The 13,547-nt window shown below is 33.8% G+C and overlaps 1 protein-coding gene across 1 annotated transcript in view; it reads right to left on the bottom strand.

Moving 5' to 3' along the window:
• Positions 1 to 13,547, bottom strand: part of CCDC102B (coiled-coil domain containing 102B) — a 136,331-nt gene that overhangs the window by 95,300 nt on the left and 27,484 nt on the right. Inside the window, exon 6 of the mRNA XM_005423326.3 lies at positions 549 to 653. Coding sequence (XP_005423383.3) covers positions 549 to 653 — 105 coding nt within the window. The remainder of the gene's footprint in view (positions 1 to 548; positions 654 to 13,547) is intronic.

Genomic DNA, 13,547 nt, shown 5'->3' on the forward strand with positions numbered 1-13,547 from the left:
CAAAAAAATAAGGAATGGGCACTTCTTTCAGTTCTCCCTCTACTAAGAAGAGATTTGATGTTCAACAAGACAGGGAAATGATTTGTCTCACAGTTATTTTTTTGCTTTGACCTTCATCAGAACTCTGTAGCTTGCAAAGCTCACTTAATCTCTTCTGTTCCTCCCAGTCTTCGCTTTTGCTTCCTAGTCTTGTTATACTTGTCATTTCTCCCTGCACCTTTTAAAAATGAACAGAAAATATTTTCTGTTTTTGTACCCTACAGAAATTCTAAGCCACTGAGGTCCAATTGCTCAAGTCTGGGATGCAGTAAGGGCTGCTTTGTCTTGTATAATCCTTGCTTTATGGACACTTTTTGACATTTTGAAATAGTGATTTTGGATGTGAATGCTCCCCAAATAATCCAACTAAGTAGTACTACTAGACTATGTAAAAATAAGCCTATTTTTAACCAAAAGCCTACTTTGTGCATTTTAGTGATCACAACTCAATTTAGGTAGTGTTGCTTTATTTTTTTTTTCATCTCCAGAAGTTCCTGAATTTCTTTTACCTGCATTTTGAGTTTTCTGGTCTCTTCTTCCAAACTTTGTTTTTCTGCTTCCAGTCGCTCTCTCTTTCCCCACTCAGAGGCATTCTCACACTGCATTCTTTCCATCTGGGAAGGTTGAGGGTAGGAGGAAGAATAACCAAAAAAGAAAGAAAAAGAAAGAGGAATAATCTGATTAAAACCCCCTGGTTTTCACTGGGTGAGGCTAATGGCTTCACCTCAGAGTAAGGACAGCACCTTAGAAATCAGCCCAAGGTGTAAGTTTTCCATGTGTTATAAAGTTAAATATTTTAATTTGAAAATAACCAAGACTGTCAATTTCTCATCAAATGTACCTTCAAAAAAGTAAAGCATAGATAGTTTTTTATACAGTAACTGGTAACAAAATCCTATTCTCTTCCTGCTATTTCTGGAAAAATAGTATTAAAATAATAATAAAGTGTTTTAAATAAAACTGAGATTGATTTTGGCTTGACAATGTCAAAGTTTTTTATTTTCTAAAATACAAAAATCAGCATGTTTTTTTTCTGTTTACAATTTAGAAGGATTGCAATAAATGTTTATTAAACTGAAGAAGTTCTAAAGTATGCCTTCAGTACTACATACAGTTATCCTCATAATCAGAGGGAAGATTTTTAAGTTTTCATGTTAATTTCTTTCTTGTGGTCATGATTAATAGTCTTAAGTAAAAGATTATCTTTTATGGCCAATGTTGTAACGTTATTTTAGGACCAATTAATGAGTTTTTTCATCAAATCCTTATATAGGACAAATTAAATATATCAACAATAAGACACATTACTAAGTCACATAGAGTAATTATCAAAGAACTGATTTATTCTTCAGAGACAACTACATAGAGGTTTTTGTCAAGGCTGCATTAAATACTTCTCAGACTTCAAATGAAAAAATTGTAAAGTGAATTTATGTTTATAACACAAACCAGGCACCTATCAGGTAATAATGGAAATTCATCAGAAGATTATTATCGACAAGTACTTACTGTTAACAAGTTATTATTAACTGATACTTAACAGGAGATTAACACAGATTAACACAGATTAAAAACTGAAAATAAAAAGTTACAGTTCTTTTGATTGAGGTGAAAAAAAGAAGAGAATTGTGAATATATTAAAAAAGGTCAAAATTTTAAGAGCTTTTTACAATTTTCAGTTCTGTGAGAACTAAAATTGATGGATTGATAAAAATGGTGACTGAAAACATTGTGAGACACTTCTTCATTGAAGAAACAGGATATCTGTGCCAACAAGGCTTTAGAAAGAGCTATAGAGGTGTACTTTTTCAGTTCTATTGGTTACTTTTATTCTAAAACCAATTTCTGGCAAATAATGAAAAGATTTTGAATGTTGAGCAAAGAGAACGAGCTGTTACAGCATAATTCTGATCCTATGAATAGTGACAATGTCATTCTCTAAATCAAATTGCAAACTTGTCTGTTCCCACCTTATTTCTGAGTAAATAAAAACAATTAGTAGAAACCAAAAAAAGTTAAAGAAGGTCATTCAGATTATCAGAAGACAGTAAAAGGGATTGTTCCACTCTGGCCCATATTGGTGTTTCCTTGCCTTGAGCACTGTCTGCAGTTTTGGGCACAGGTCATCAAAGTATTAGAGTGAGTCCAGAGTGATAGACTACAAGTTCTAACTCCAACACACAAGTAAACGCTTGATGCTCACATGTTCCCAATGAAGTTTTTAGAACTTGTCCACTAAATTTCTGTACAATAATTGGAAATTAAGGAATCACATACCCCTATTTAGCAGCAAATATTATTTCTTCCCCATCAAAGTTATGCAAATTGTTTGAATACTTTCTACTGGACTAAAATCACAAGCCCCATATTTTTCCTTAAATAAATATGCAGGCATATTTATTATTACAAGTATCCATTAAAGCTCCAGAACATGAGAAACCCTGTCTTCTTGCAAAGCCTGAAAGTTCACCTTTTCACAGTGTTGACACTAATCAATACAAATTCATTTTTGTCAGACATCAAATAGAGAGAAATCACAAAACCATACAAGATTGAATTTCATCAAGAAATTAAGCAGAAGATGACTATCACATGAAGATCTGATGTAAAAGATAAATTTATTTACCTATGTCTGTAAAATTTTAATTCATTGCAGCCAAGATATAAGTATGATAAATTTACATATTTAACAGTCCTGATTTCAGCTGGGATAGGAGTTCATTTTCTTCCTAGTAGCTGGTACAGTGCTATGTTCTGAATTTACTATGAGAATAACATTGATAACAGAGGGAAATTTTCATTGTTACTGAGAAGTGCTTACACTAAGTCAAGGCATTTTCAGCTTCTTATACTGCTGTGAGCAAGGAGACTCAGGCTGCACAAGAATCTGGGAGCAGACAGCTAACCCAAAGCAGCCACAGGGATATTCCATTCTATGCAATGCTCTTGTGTGAAACTCCAGATTCTGATTTATAAAGAAAAGTGAAAGCTTGAGAAAAAAATTGCAACATGTGAAAAAACCTTGAGATCTTTAATTTTCCCTTAAAATGTGAAAATTTTCTCTCCATAAAATATCTGTGCAGGCTTGCACTGAATTTTACTTTTTAATAGGAAGACCAGAACAATGGTGGAAGCATAGAATGAGGTCAAGGTAGTGTCAATGAAGTGGATAATTGCAAAGGTGAATGGTGGAAATGAAGTACAGAGTACTGACCTTTTGAAACTGGATAATTACATCTTAGAGCTGACCTATACCATTTCATGAATAACATGAAAGGCAGAACCCTGAAAAAACCAGACACAGAAAAAGGAACTCCACCTTGTACAGTTCGTTAGAAGGAAAATCTTAATGCTCTTGTTTAGTTTAAGGCAGTATAACAGTGGTTGAGGTTCCAAAAGTTTTATTGAAACAAGATTTTTCTCTTTCCCCTTAGTTAAGAAAAGATAGAGTAGGATGAAGGGCAGCAATTAAGGTGCAATTAATGCAAAAACAAAGATGATGAAGATGAAATCTAGCAGTCAACACAATTTCAGACAGTAAACAGAAGGAATTCCATGCACCCTTCAGCTTTTTTTTTTAGTGCAAAGATTTGTTAGCTTTCTACAACACTTGTAAAAGGTCAGAAAATGTATTTAGAGAACTATGATCTTCAGCTTTTAAAAAGAAGTTTTTAAAATAGAGTTGGACAGAACGCAAGCATTATGTTAAAAAAAACCTGTAGTTTTGATCTGATCTTACTTGACAATGATGTCAGAAATAAAAAACTGCCAATCCAATCAGAAATTCTCCCTGTAAAATTTTTATTCTACAAAACTGTCATTTTCTTTATCAAAAGCATGTTCTGTGAAAGATTGTCTACATATCTCAAATAAAAACTGATTTGACTGAGAATAGAAGAGTTTTATTTTTTCTTTTTTACATTTCCAATCTGAATCTTACACAACCACAGCAAATCATTAGCTTCTAGTGCTATCTGTCTTTATAGTCAGAGCCTACAGGCAAGCTGAATGAGGCCTACAGACTTCTGACCCAGAGAGGGAAGAATTCCTGTTTTAGATAGTGACCTCGGGCAGCCTCACTTAAGTACAAATGTAAAACATCTGCTTCAGTTTGTGCAGATCAAAAATTAAAATTTAAAATCAATGTGCTTTTTTGTCCTTAAAATGACAATGCAGGGCTTTTTCATATTGCAAAGCAAGATAAATGAACACATATTTTCGGGATTCTTGATATCCTCATTGTATTGTGCATGGAGGTAATTTCCATTCATCTATGCTACAAATTATTCTACAGAATTTAAGCAAAAGGTATATGGCACTGAAAATTTAATAACCCACATGTTGATTATGAATTAAGGACTGTGACACCCTCCTAATAAAGAAATCCTATTGAAATAACCATAAATCTTCATAAAGTCACAAGTGAATTTGATTCGTACAGATTTCTTCCCCATAGTTACTCATAAAACTCAGCACAAGAAGCAAATTTTTCTTTTTTGTGACTCAGACAGGAATACTGTCTCTCAAAAAATGTCATATCCAACAGTCTTTTCAGAGCCAAGAACTCAAAAATTGTTCCGTTTTGCCAACCGTCTTCCAAATTATTGCACATTGATAAGAAATGCAAGGACAGAGAATCTGCCCTTTCACAGTGGTAATTTATGAGATGTCATCTACTTCCAAAGTATGGAATGTGCTTCAGCTGCTAGAAGGAATGGCAAACAGACAGCTTCCTTAAATATGGCATCAAGGTAGATTGGATCAAATGAGTTGAAAGCAAGCTCTGCTTGCTTGTTGAAAGCAAGATCAAGCAAACATCAAGCAGAAGCCTCACATTCCTTCATTGAATTCATGCCATTACAATTTGTAACATAGTTGTATGGGTTCTGAAGATATTTTATCAATAGTTTAAATGAAATGGTATCAAGTGCTTAAAGAGAGTCTCAGCACAATTGGGAGAAAAAACTTCTGTGTTGCAGGATCAGGAAAAAACTCATGCAGCCAGAAGCATCATCAAAGAGTTATACAAGAGAAGAAAATAGTTATGTTGATGAATCTGGTTCTCATAAATTCCAGTTTTAGTTCAGCTGTATCTACAGAACTTGGAAGATACACCATGGTTCCCTTCCACTGCTCACCTCCATTTGAGAAAGTTGTAAGAGGAAGATGCACTTCACATAGCAGGACAATCATGTGCAACTGGATAGAAAACAATTCCAAGAATATTTGTTACTTGCAAAGTAACCTCTATTTTGTTGGGGTATAGGGGAGGGAGTTTGTTTTCTTTTGTTTTTTGAGATTTCTACAGCTAGAAGTCTGTAAGAACACGAGGAAAATTGCCAAAGCTCCTAAGGTCTTAAAGAAAACTCATCAGATTTCCTGCTTCCAAGACCAGGACTGTTGTATGCAGGTGTGATGTTTGCTGGAAAGCAAAATTATTTCTTAACATGTGTGACACTGGGCAGTTTTGCAATATTTCCGGTATGTCTGACATTTTCTAGAATTCTTTTCTTTTTTCACCTGAAACGTGCAATCAAAGACTACTAGAATCCATAGCACTCCTTCCACAGGAAAGGGAAGACAAATGTTTGCTCCATTTTATTTGACAAATGCTTCAATATAGTAAAAAAAAGTTTACTCTGTTTTTTTCCTATTGTATGCAAGTCTGCCAAGAACACCATTTAGTCCATCAGCAACTATACTGAAAGCTTGATAAATGTTATTGTGCCTGACAATATCTTGAGACACCAAGCCCTGCAAGAAATGGAATTTTTAAATGAGTGCTTATATTCACAACAATGCCTAGCACCAGCAGATTTAGTAATCAAATATTTCTTTCTCCTGGTTCTACTCAGATGCTTAAGTCTGCTGCAAGCTGATATCATTGCACTATGCTGACATTAAATGGAAAGTTGCTGATTTACCAGTATTTTTTTTCCTCTCCCCTTGTCTGCACACAGAGAAAACTCTTTTGTGTGTATGACTAGTTTAAAAGAAGTGATTTATGCAGGAATAGAAGTTGTCCATAGGTATATAAAAAGATGTAGGCATGAGACTTTGCAACAATAAATGAAGAGAGGCATAAATAATTTCAAGAATAGGAACATGGTTAGGTGGAGAAAATTACCTTTGATCTTACAGATCTTTCTTTGCATCTGAATCTGGCACTGCTTTCATCAGTTTCTTGTGAGTTCAATTTCATATGGACTGCGTATTATACTAAAGTTAACACCTCCTCTTCAAGAGAATCTACTATTTGTTCAAGGAAAACAAATTTTCTATCAACGTCTACCATAGAAAATTATCCATAATGCCTATCTAAAATTCTACTTTCACCAATTATTTGTAAATAAATGAATACTACTGAGGAACTACCTTTACCTATCTAAACATTTGAAATCAGTAAATACATCATCACTCAATTTCTACTTTAAAATGATGAGGAGTTTTTTGCATTTTGATCTCATTTTAAACAAGAAATACTTACATTTCTCATGTGGAAAAACAAAACAAGATGACTGAACAAATATTGGAAGTTTCTTTCAGTATCACAGAATGGATAAGGTAGGAAAGACCACAGTGGGCCATCTGGGCCAATATCCCTGCTCAAGCAGGGTAATGTTAACTTTCCTCATTGTAATCCCAGTTCATAACAAGATTGAGACTAGAGGAATGTCCAAACAATCAGTGTCTACCAAGCTGTACAGTGTTGCTTATTAAGTCAACATTTTCATGTGTCAAAAACAAATTGAAAATTATATAAGAAAAAATTTAAAACTAGAATGGACTGTTATAATGAAGATATAAAAAAAACATGCTATAAATAAAGAATCTGATATTTATAACATGTAAGGACAATTTTGTCAAGTAGACATTCTTGTAGGCTTGCCAGAAAAGCATGAATATTTGCATGAGTATTAAAAACAAAGAAGAGTGTGATTATTTTTCCGATACATTTTGTGCTGTTCTATTCTCAGAGTTTTACTGATATATAAACCAAATGTTAAACCATTTGTAGGCTGTCTTGGAAACTAAGGGACTTTCACCCATTGTTTAAAAAACAAGCAAATACAAAAATGCTGTTTATTTTTTTTAAAGTCAGGTGATATATTAAATGTGTCCACGTGTCCTGACCAGCCAAATCACTAATGCACATGAAAAATGAGCCATGTACTTTATTATAATCTTACAGAACCAAACTAAAAAATCTGTAGTTCAAAATGCAAACCTCCATACGTATACCCTATCATATCAGTCCATACAAATACCTGTTAGTTTTGTTATGAGTAAAGTGTGTTTCAGCTGAGAGAAACACGGGAAAAAAAGATTCCTTCATTTTTCACTGGAAAATGTACACTTGATGTACTTGATGAGAAGTAATGCATCTTCTACATGCAAATTTAATTAGTGAAAACAGTAAAAATAATAAAAACTAAACATCAACATTATTCTTGATGCAGCTTTGGCTCATATTTGCTAATATAAATATATCAATATTTTACCACCATTTCTGGTTGGGAAGCCCTCATATTGTCCAAAAGATAGCTGGCCATATATTTGCCTACCTCAAAATAAAATATTTGAGTAAGAACCATTCCTCAATTTTTTCAATTATATTGATGTTGACTGAATTTCTAAGTAGCCTAGATAAAATGCCTGTGAGTACATTTGCCAGGTTGAAGTTGAAAATGCTTAAGTCTCATCCTGACTTTCCAGGCATCCTCTCAGAGATCATTGAGGAACTCATGGGAACCCTCTCAGATACTTGTGGTCATCTGCTGCTGCTACATCAGGAACATTGGAGTAACTGTCCCTTCACCACCAGAATCTTGCTTGCTGCATCTTAGACAGAAAAAAAAATGCCCCTGCAAGAAAAATGAAACCTAGATTTCTAAATTAAGAGAAAAGATATGTAATCTGTAATCCTCTCCTCCAGCATTTTGAAAAATTTGCCATAATAAATAGTGCCTGTTTTTTTCTTTTTGTGTATAGCTGGTTTAAGATTATATCTCAGTTGCAAATATTCTATCTATCAAGACACTGGGAATTTTCCAGAATTTCCCTGAAATGCTCCTCTCTTCCCCCATAAGATGAATGCAGTAAGTGAGAGCTATTCACTTGCTGAAAAAAAGATCCAATTAAATTACCAATAATAAATTGTCCATCAAATCATTCTTCCTTTAAAACTTTTACTGTTGGTTAGAAACAAATACTCATATTCTCTTATTTTATATATACCCAAGCCATAGATAATTTCATGCAGACCTTATATCTCTATTATTATATGGGCAACAGTGGAAGGACTTTGTTAGTCTGGGACTAAGACCCTTACCTCTAGCTCACACCACAAAGACCCTCAATACAGACCACTTGGGCGCCCTGGACACCCCAGTTCTAGTCCCATTCCAACAGCACCTCTAAGCATTCTCTTTTGCTCAGCCCTAAGAGAAATTTTTCTCTGTCTGGAGCAAAGAACCTCACCTCCAGAAATTCTGTCAGCATCACTCACAACTTCTCCTGCTCTGTATTTCTCATTTTAGCTACTGTTCAGCTATATTCCCCTCCTACTTCTATGGCTTGCTGTATTTCAAAAGTAATGTGCATGGTGTAAAATGTACCAACATCTACATCAAATGAACTTACTCAGCTGCCCCAAAAAGATGTTTCACTATCTGACTTCAGTAATTTTACTCTACAAAGTTACTAAATGTCCTCTTTCACTATGGTCTTTCAGACTATCCAGTATCAGTTATTTATTTGGACTCCTTTCTAGCCTACTTCATACTAACTACTTCCAAAAGTTTTCTCAGTTTCTGGAAATTGCCTGTAAGTCAAACACTTTTCACTCATTCCTGTACAAACCTGAGAGCAGTTGTCAGAGTAATTCCTGACTGCAGAAACAAAAGTTGAAGAATTGGTTCCAACATAATTCAATTATTATTTACTCATAACTTTATTGTTCGGCATCCTTTCAGTAGCATTTGACTTGAAGGCTATTTTTTTTTAATAATGAAAAAACCCGTCAGATTCAAGTGGTTTCTGTACTTCCCATAATTAGAAACAGAGACTGACTCTAAAGTCATTTGAATGCACTGGACATCTTCTTGCAGCATACCTTCTACTGCAGGCTCTTCAAATTATCTTGTTGTTGTTGTGTTGAGCAAAATATTGGTGCTTAGAGAATCATGACCTTACATAAAAATGGCATGTTCAAGATGCTGTTTGCTGTATTCCTAAATGAAAATGATATTTGAGATGACCAACATGACTAAATTATCAATCTACTTTTCCTTTCTTGACTAGAGATGAACATAGTAATTAGAGTTCTAACCAAGATTAATCTATACAAACATTATACAGTGGTGTAGGTGATTTTAAAATGTTCTCTAATCTCATTCAGGGAAATAATTCACATTTCAGCTAATCCCTTGGAGAATACTGCTTGAAATTTATAAGGGACACAATGCCAACCAAAACTCTCAAAACTTGACAAGCCATCACTCATGCGGAGAGTGAGAATTCCAATGTACAAACAAATGACTATTTCCTTTTGTTACTATGCACAGTGAAGTCAAATTTCTATTCCAGGGAATAAACAAGCAAAAATTCCCGTATTAACTAATAATCAACTAATCTAATAACTGTAGCTCAAGTCAATTAAAAAAATAAAAGTAAAAGAATGAAAACACACTTAATTGCAGTCCAGACTATAAAAGCTTGCCTTCTGTTACTTCAAATAGTTATCTACTGCTGTGTGTTTATGTAGTTATTATTAGTAATTAATTTAGGAATTAGAATATGCCATAAGCCATTCTAGTAAGTACTGTAAAAGGAAGATGTCAACTCTTCCTCAAAAAAAACAGGGATTGGCCATAAGAAGATGAATGCAGACATGTAGAAAATCATCTGCAAAAAAAGAGTAAATAGTGCAATGGGTAATATATTTGTTTATTTGTTTGTTTGTGAAGTTTTATTTGCTGCACAGAAGGTCAATAACTCTTTTGCTTACAACCAATTTCTTAGCCAGCTTTCCATCCTCACTTTATATTGTTGAATTGAGAAAAATGTATAGCTAAATAAAGAACTGTAAGGAAACAGAAAAATCAATAATGGTCAGCATAATTAGGAAGCATTCGAAACAAGTTCAAATTTTTCTCAGTCTCAAGTTCCTAAACTGTATGGGTATTACCTGCTGCAGATCAGAACAATTCAACGCAATTTTAATTGTTAATACAAAACTATCAAATTAATAATATTAAAGATATAATAGGAATGCTAATTGATATATTGGAAAATAAGATACTAACTAAACTTACAGTACCTTTTTTAATGTAACTGGTAATGAATCATAACAAAAACCATCAAAATGACAGTAACAGTGAAAGTCTCTACATTTAACTTGGGGACTACACAAGTTCACTTATCTTACAGATGAGAACTGTTGACTTTTCAGATTAATGGACAAGGGATGCTGGGAATAGGATGTTTTCTGTAACTGTAGGTCTCTACAAATAAATACATGTCAGATTACTAGAATACTAAATAGTGTGAAACCACATTAGAATTTGCAATCATTACTTTCCTGTAGGAAAAGCATTCATACCAACATATTTAATTAAAATTTGCAAATTTGATTTGACATAATGTAAAACATTCAGGAAAATCAAAATAGCATCAAGGTTCCTTGATGAGTACCAGACTATGATATCAATGTTACTTAAAGCACATATAAATTGCACTATAATACACCAGACTCCAAAGGTTGCCATGTTCTGATGCAGTGAGCTTTCTCCTTAAACATTAACATCCTATGCTAAAAAGGACAGATTAAACCAGTATTCAAGCTCGTTTTCTCTTCTGATCTGTAAGTTCAATAGGACTCAAGAAATAGATGAAATTACTTGCTCAAGGAAATTTAAAAGTGTTGTGCTGCTTAGAGTTCAGGTAAATATATCATAGGTCATTTCTCCATACAGCTCTCCTTTCAGAATAAGAACCTGAAATATACAGCTTTATTTGTTTGATCTAGATAAGCAATTACACAAAATAATTTCTGTAGAGCAGTGGTCTGGTGGAAAGTGCCTGTAGCAATGGTTCTACTGCTTACAGTTTACATGTCTTCTGTTTTATCTGAGCCATACCCAAAATAGAACATCATACTGATACTCTGAATTTTCAAGTTTCCCTGAAGAATCTTTAATCACCTGCTACTACACAGTTTAGGAAATAATCAACGGTTCATTGAGACCAGCAGATTTCTCATTGACTTCAAGGTATCACTCATGCTGTTTCTTGAAGAAATATGCAGTACTTCATCTATTAGTAGAAAATTATCTAAGGTTGTTTTCCCAATCAAGCCTCCTCCTAAAATGGATTGGTAATTTTTAAGTGACACATTGCTCCCCTTATCCAGATAAGAATAAAAAAAAGGAACTGAATCACTAACTGCAAAATGCTTGTATCTTTAATTAAATACCTTTAATGTAATCAATTTTCAATATTCTACCTGTCATCGCATTTAGTTCTTCAGTGATTTGTTACCTTTCTCAAGTAATCTCAGCCGAAGTTGATTTTATGTGGATGAATGACAGGTAAGCATAGTAGCAGAAATATTTACTTTAACAACTAAATGAATGCTAAAATATAATACCAAAAGGTAAATTCAGGGCAGCTAAACATATGTTAAAAATTAGAAATTAAAAAGCCTTTTGTTTTTTGTTTTTTTTCTTTATTAAACTCTACACTGCAAAGAATTAATTTCTGATATAGAGAGCCATATGGTGAACTGACCACATTAATACATTATTAAAAAGCAACTTTGTCATAATTTTGGGCCTTTCAATCTGAACTATGAAAAATTCTTTTAATTAAGATGCAATCATAGAATCATACAATGACCTGAATTGGAAATAACCTCAAAGATCATCTAGATCCAGCTCCCCTGCTCTGGGAAGGATCACCTTGACTCATCCCTAAGACCAAGATCACTTCATGTACACAAATACACAAATACACACACATCTATGAGTGTGTGCATTTGCACATTCCTCCCTCATCTTCCTCATTTCACCACCAAGTTATACTTCCTGCAGAACAGGCTAAACAAACCTCCTCAAATGGTGCCATTCAGGCATGGTGCTCCTTTCACAGAAAATCTGTGCGCAGAAATACATTTCAGTATGCACACACATGTTTCTTCTGAGCATGCTTTCCCACAGAAATAACTTTCATCTCTCGCTTGCCCTTAAATAAAAAATAAACAATAAATAATCCTTGTCTTGCTTGGTGTTTTCAATGCAAATTGTGTAACGAAGACAGAGAAAATATTGGCAAGTATGATTCAATGGAGTTACATCTTGTCAGAAGCCAGTATGAGCAAAAAAGTCAATGAAACTGAAGGCTTATCTTGCACTTTCCAAATTAGATTTGTGGGAAAATAAACATCAAATGGAACCTTAATTTTATGCAGCATGACAAATTATACTTTATACTGGACACTAAGAACATTAAGTACGTCATTTCCAGAGATAAAACTAAATATGAACAGAGACCTGATATATGAAAAGAGTGGAAGGAATAGTTAACTCTTTGCAAGACTTGCTGCTGAAGCAACAATACAGAATTCTTTCCTTACTCTCTGACCACCTGTCAGTTATTGTAATTTACACAGGAACACTCAAAATTCTAGACCTAGTCTAAAAATAATGAGATTTTATTACAGAAAAATTAACTGCGCCAAGATTCCTTTCTTTGAAGTCATTTGCATTCTCCAGATGTTGTTTACAGAAAATTGCCTAATAATATTTTAAATCTCAGCCTTGAGGCTTCTGATATCAAACTTTATAAAAACTCATTTAGCACACTAAGATAGACTACTGTCTATTCTCTATAAAAACACTATAAATTTTTTTTTGTACAGAATTGTTTTCCTATGATAGCCATGCAAAGTACCCAACATTTCTGGGCATCTTAGGTAAGAAATTAAACAGAAAAATTCACAGCAGGCAGTACAGCCGTTCAGGATTATGTCTGATAATTATTATGCTTTCTGAAGGATTCAGGGGACAATCAGAAGGCATTTTTTGAGTCAGGTGAAGAGTATGTGGCAGAATGGATGATCTTACTATAGTATCTAAATTTTCTGTAAGATTATAAGAGTATCACTTTTCTATTTCATATATGTACTAAGCAAATGAAAGAAGCAATTTCAGGTAAATAGCTGTGTAGCATCTTCACACTATGAGGTAACTTCAGAATAAAGATTTCTAGGGAAGATAGAAATCATCCAGAGTCTTTAACAAGATCTACCTGCTGACAACCTGAGCCTCCAAATAGGCCGTTCCACTTTAAAGAGCATTTAAATGTTTACAGTGATAGAAGACTTGATTTATCCAGAAGCTTCACTCACATCAGTGGAGCTTCCTTCACCTGGGAACAACAGGTAGGAAACCATTCACAATCTCTTAAAGCAAGTAATGCTCCTAAGTAACAATACATAGATTGTTGTA

This window comes from Geospiza fortis, unplaced genomic scaffold (assembly GCF_000277835.1).
Source record: "Geospiza fortis unplaced genomic scaffold, GeoFor_1.0 scaffold100, whole genome shotgun sequence".
NCBI lineage: Eukaryota > Metazoa > Chordata > Aves > Passeriformes > Thraupidae > Geospiza > Geospiza fortis.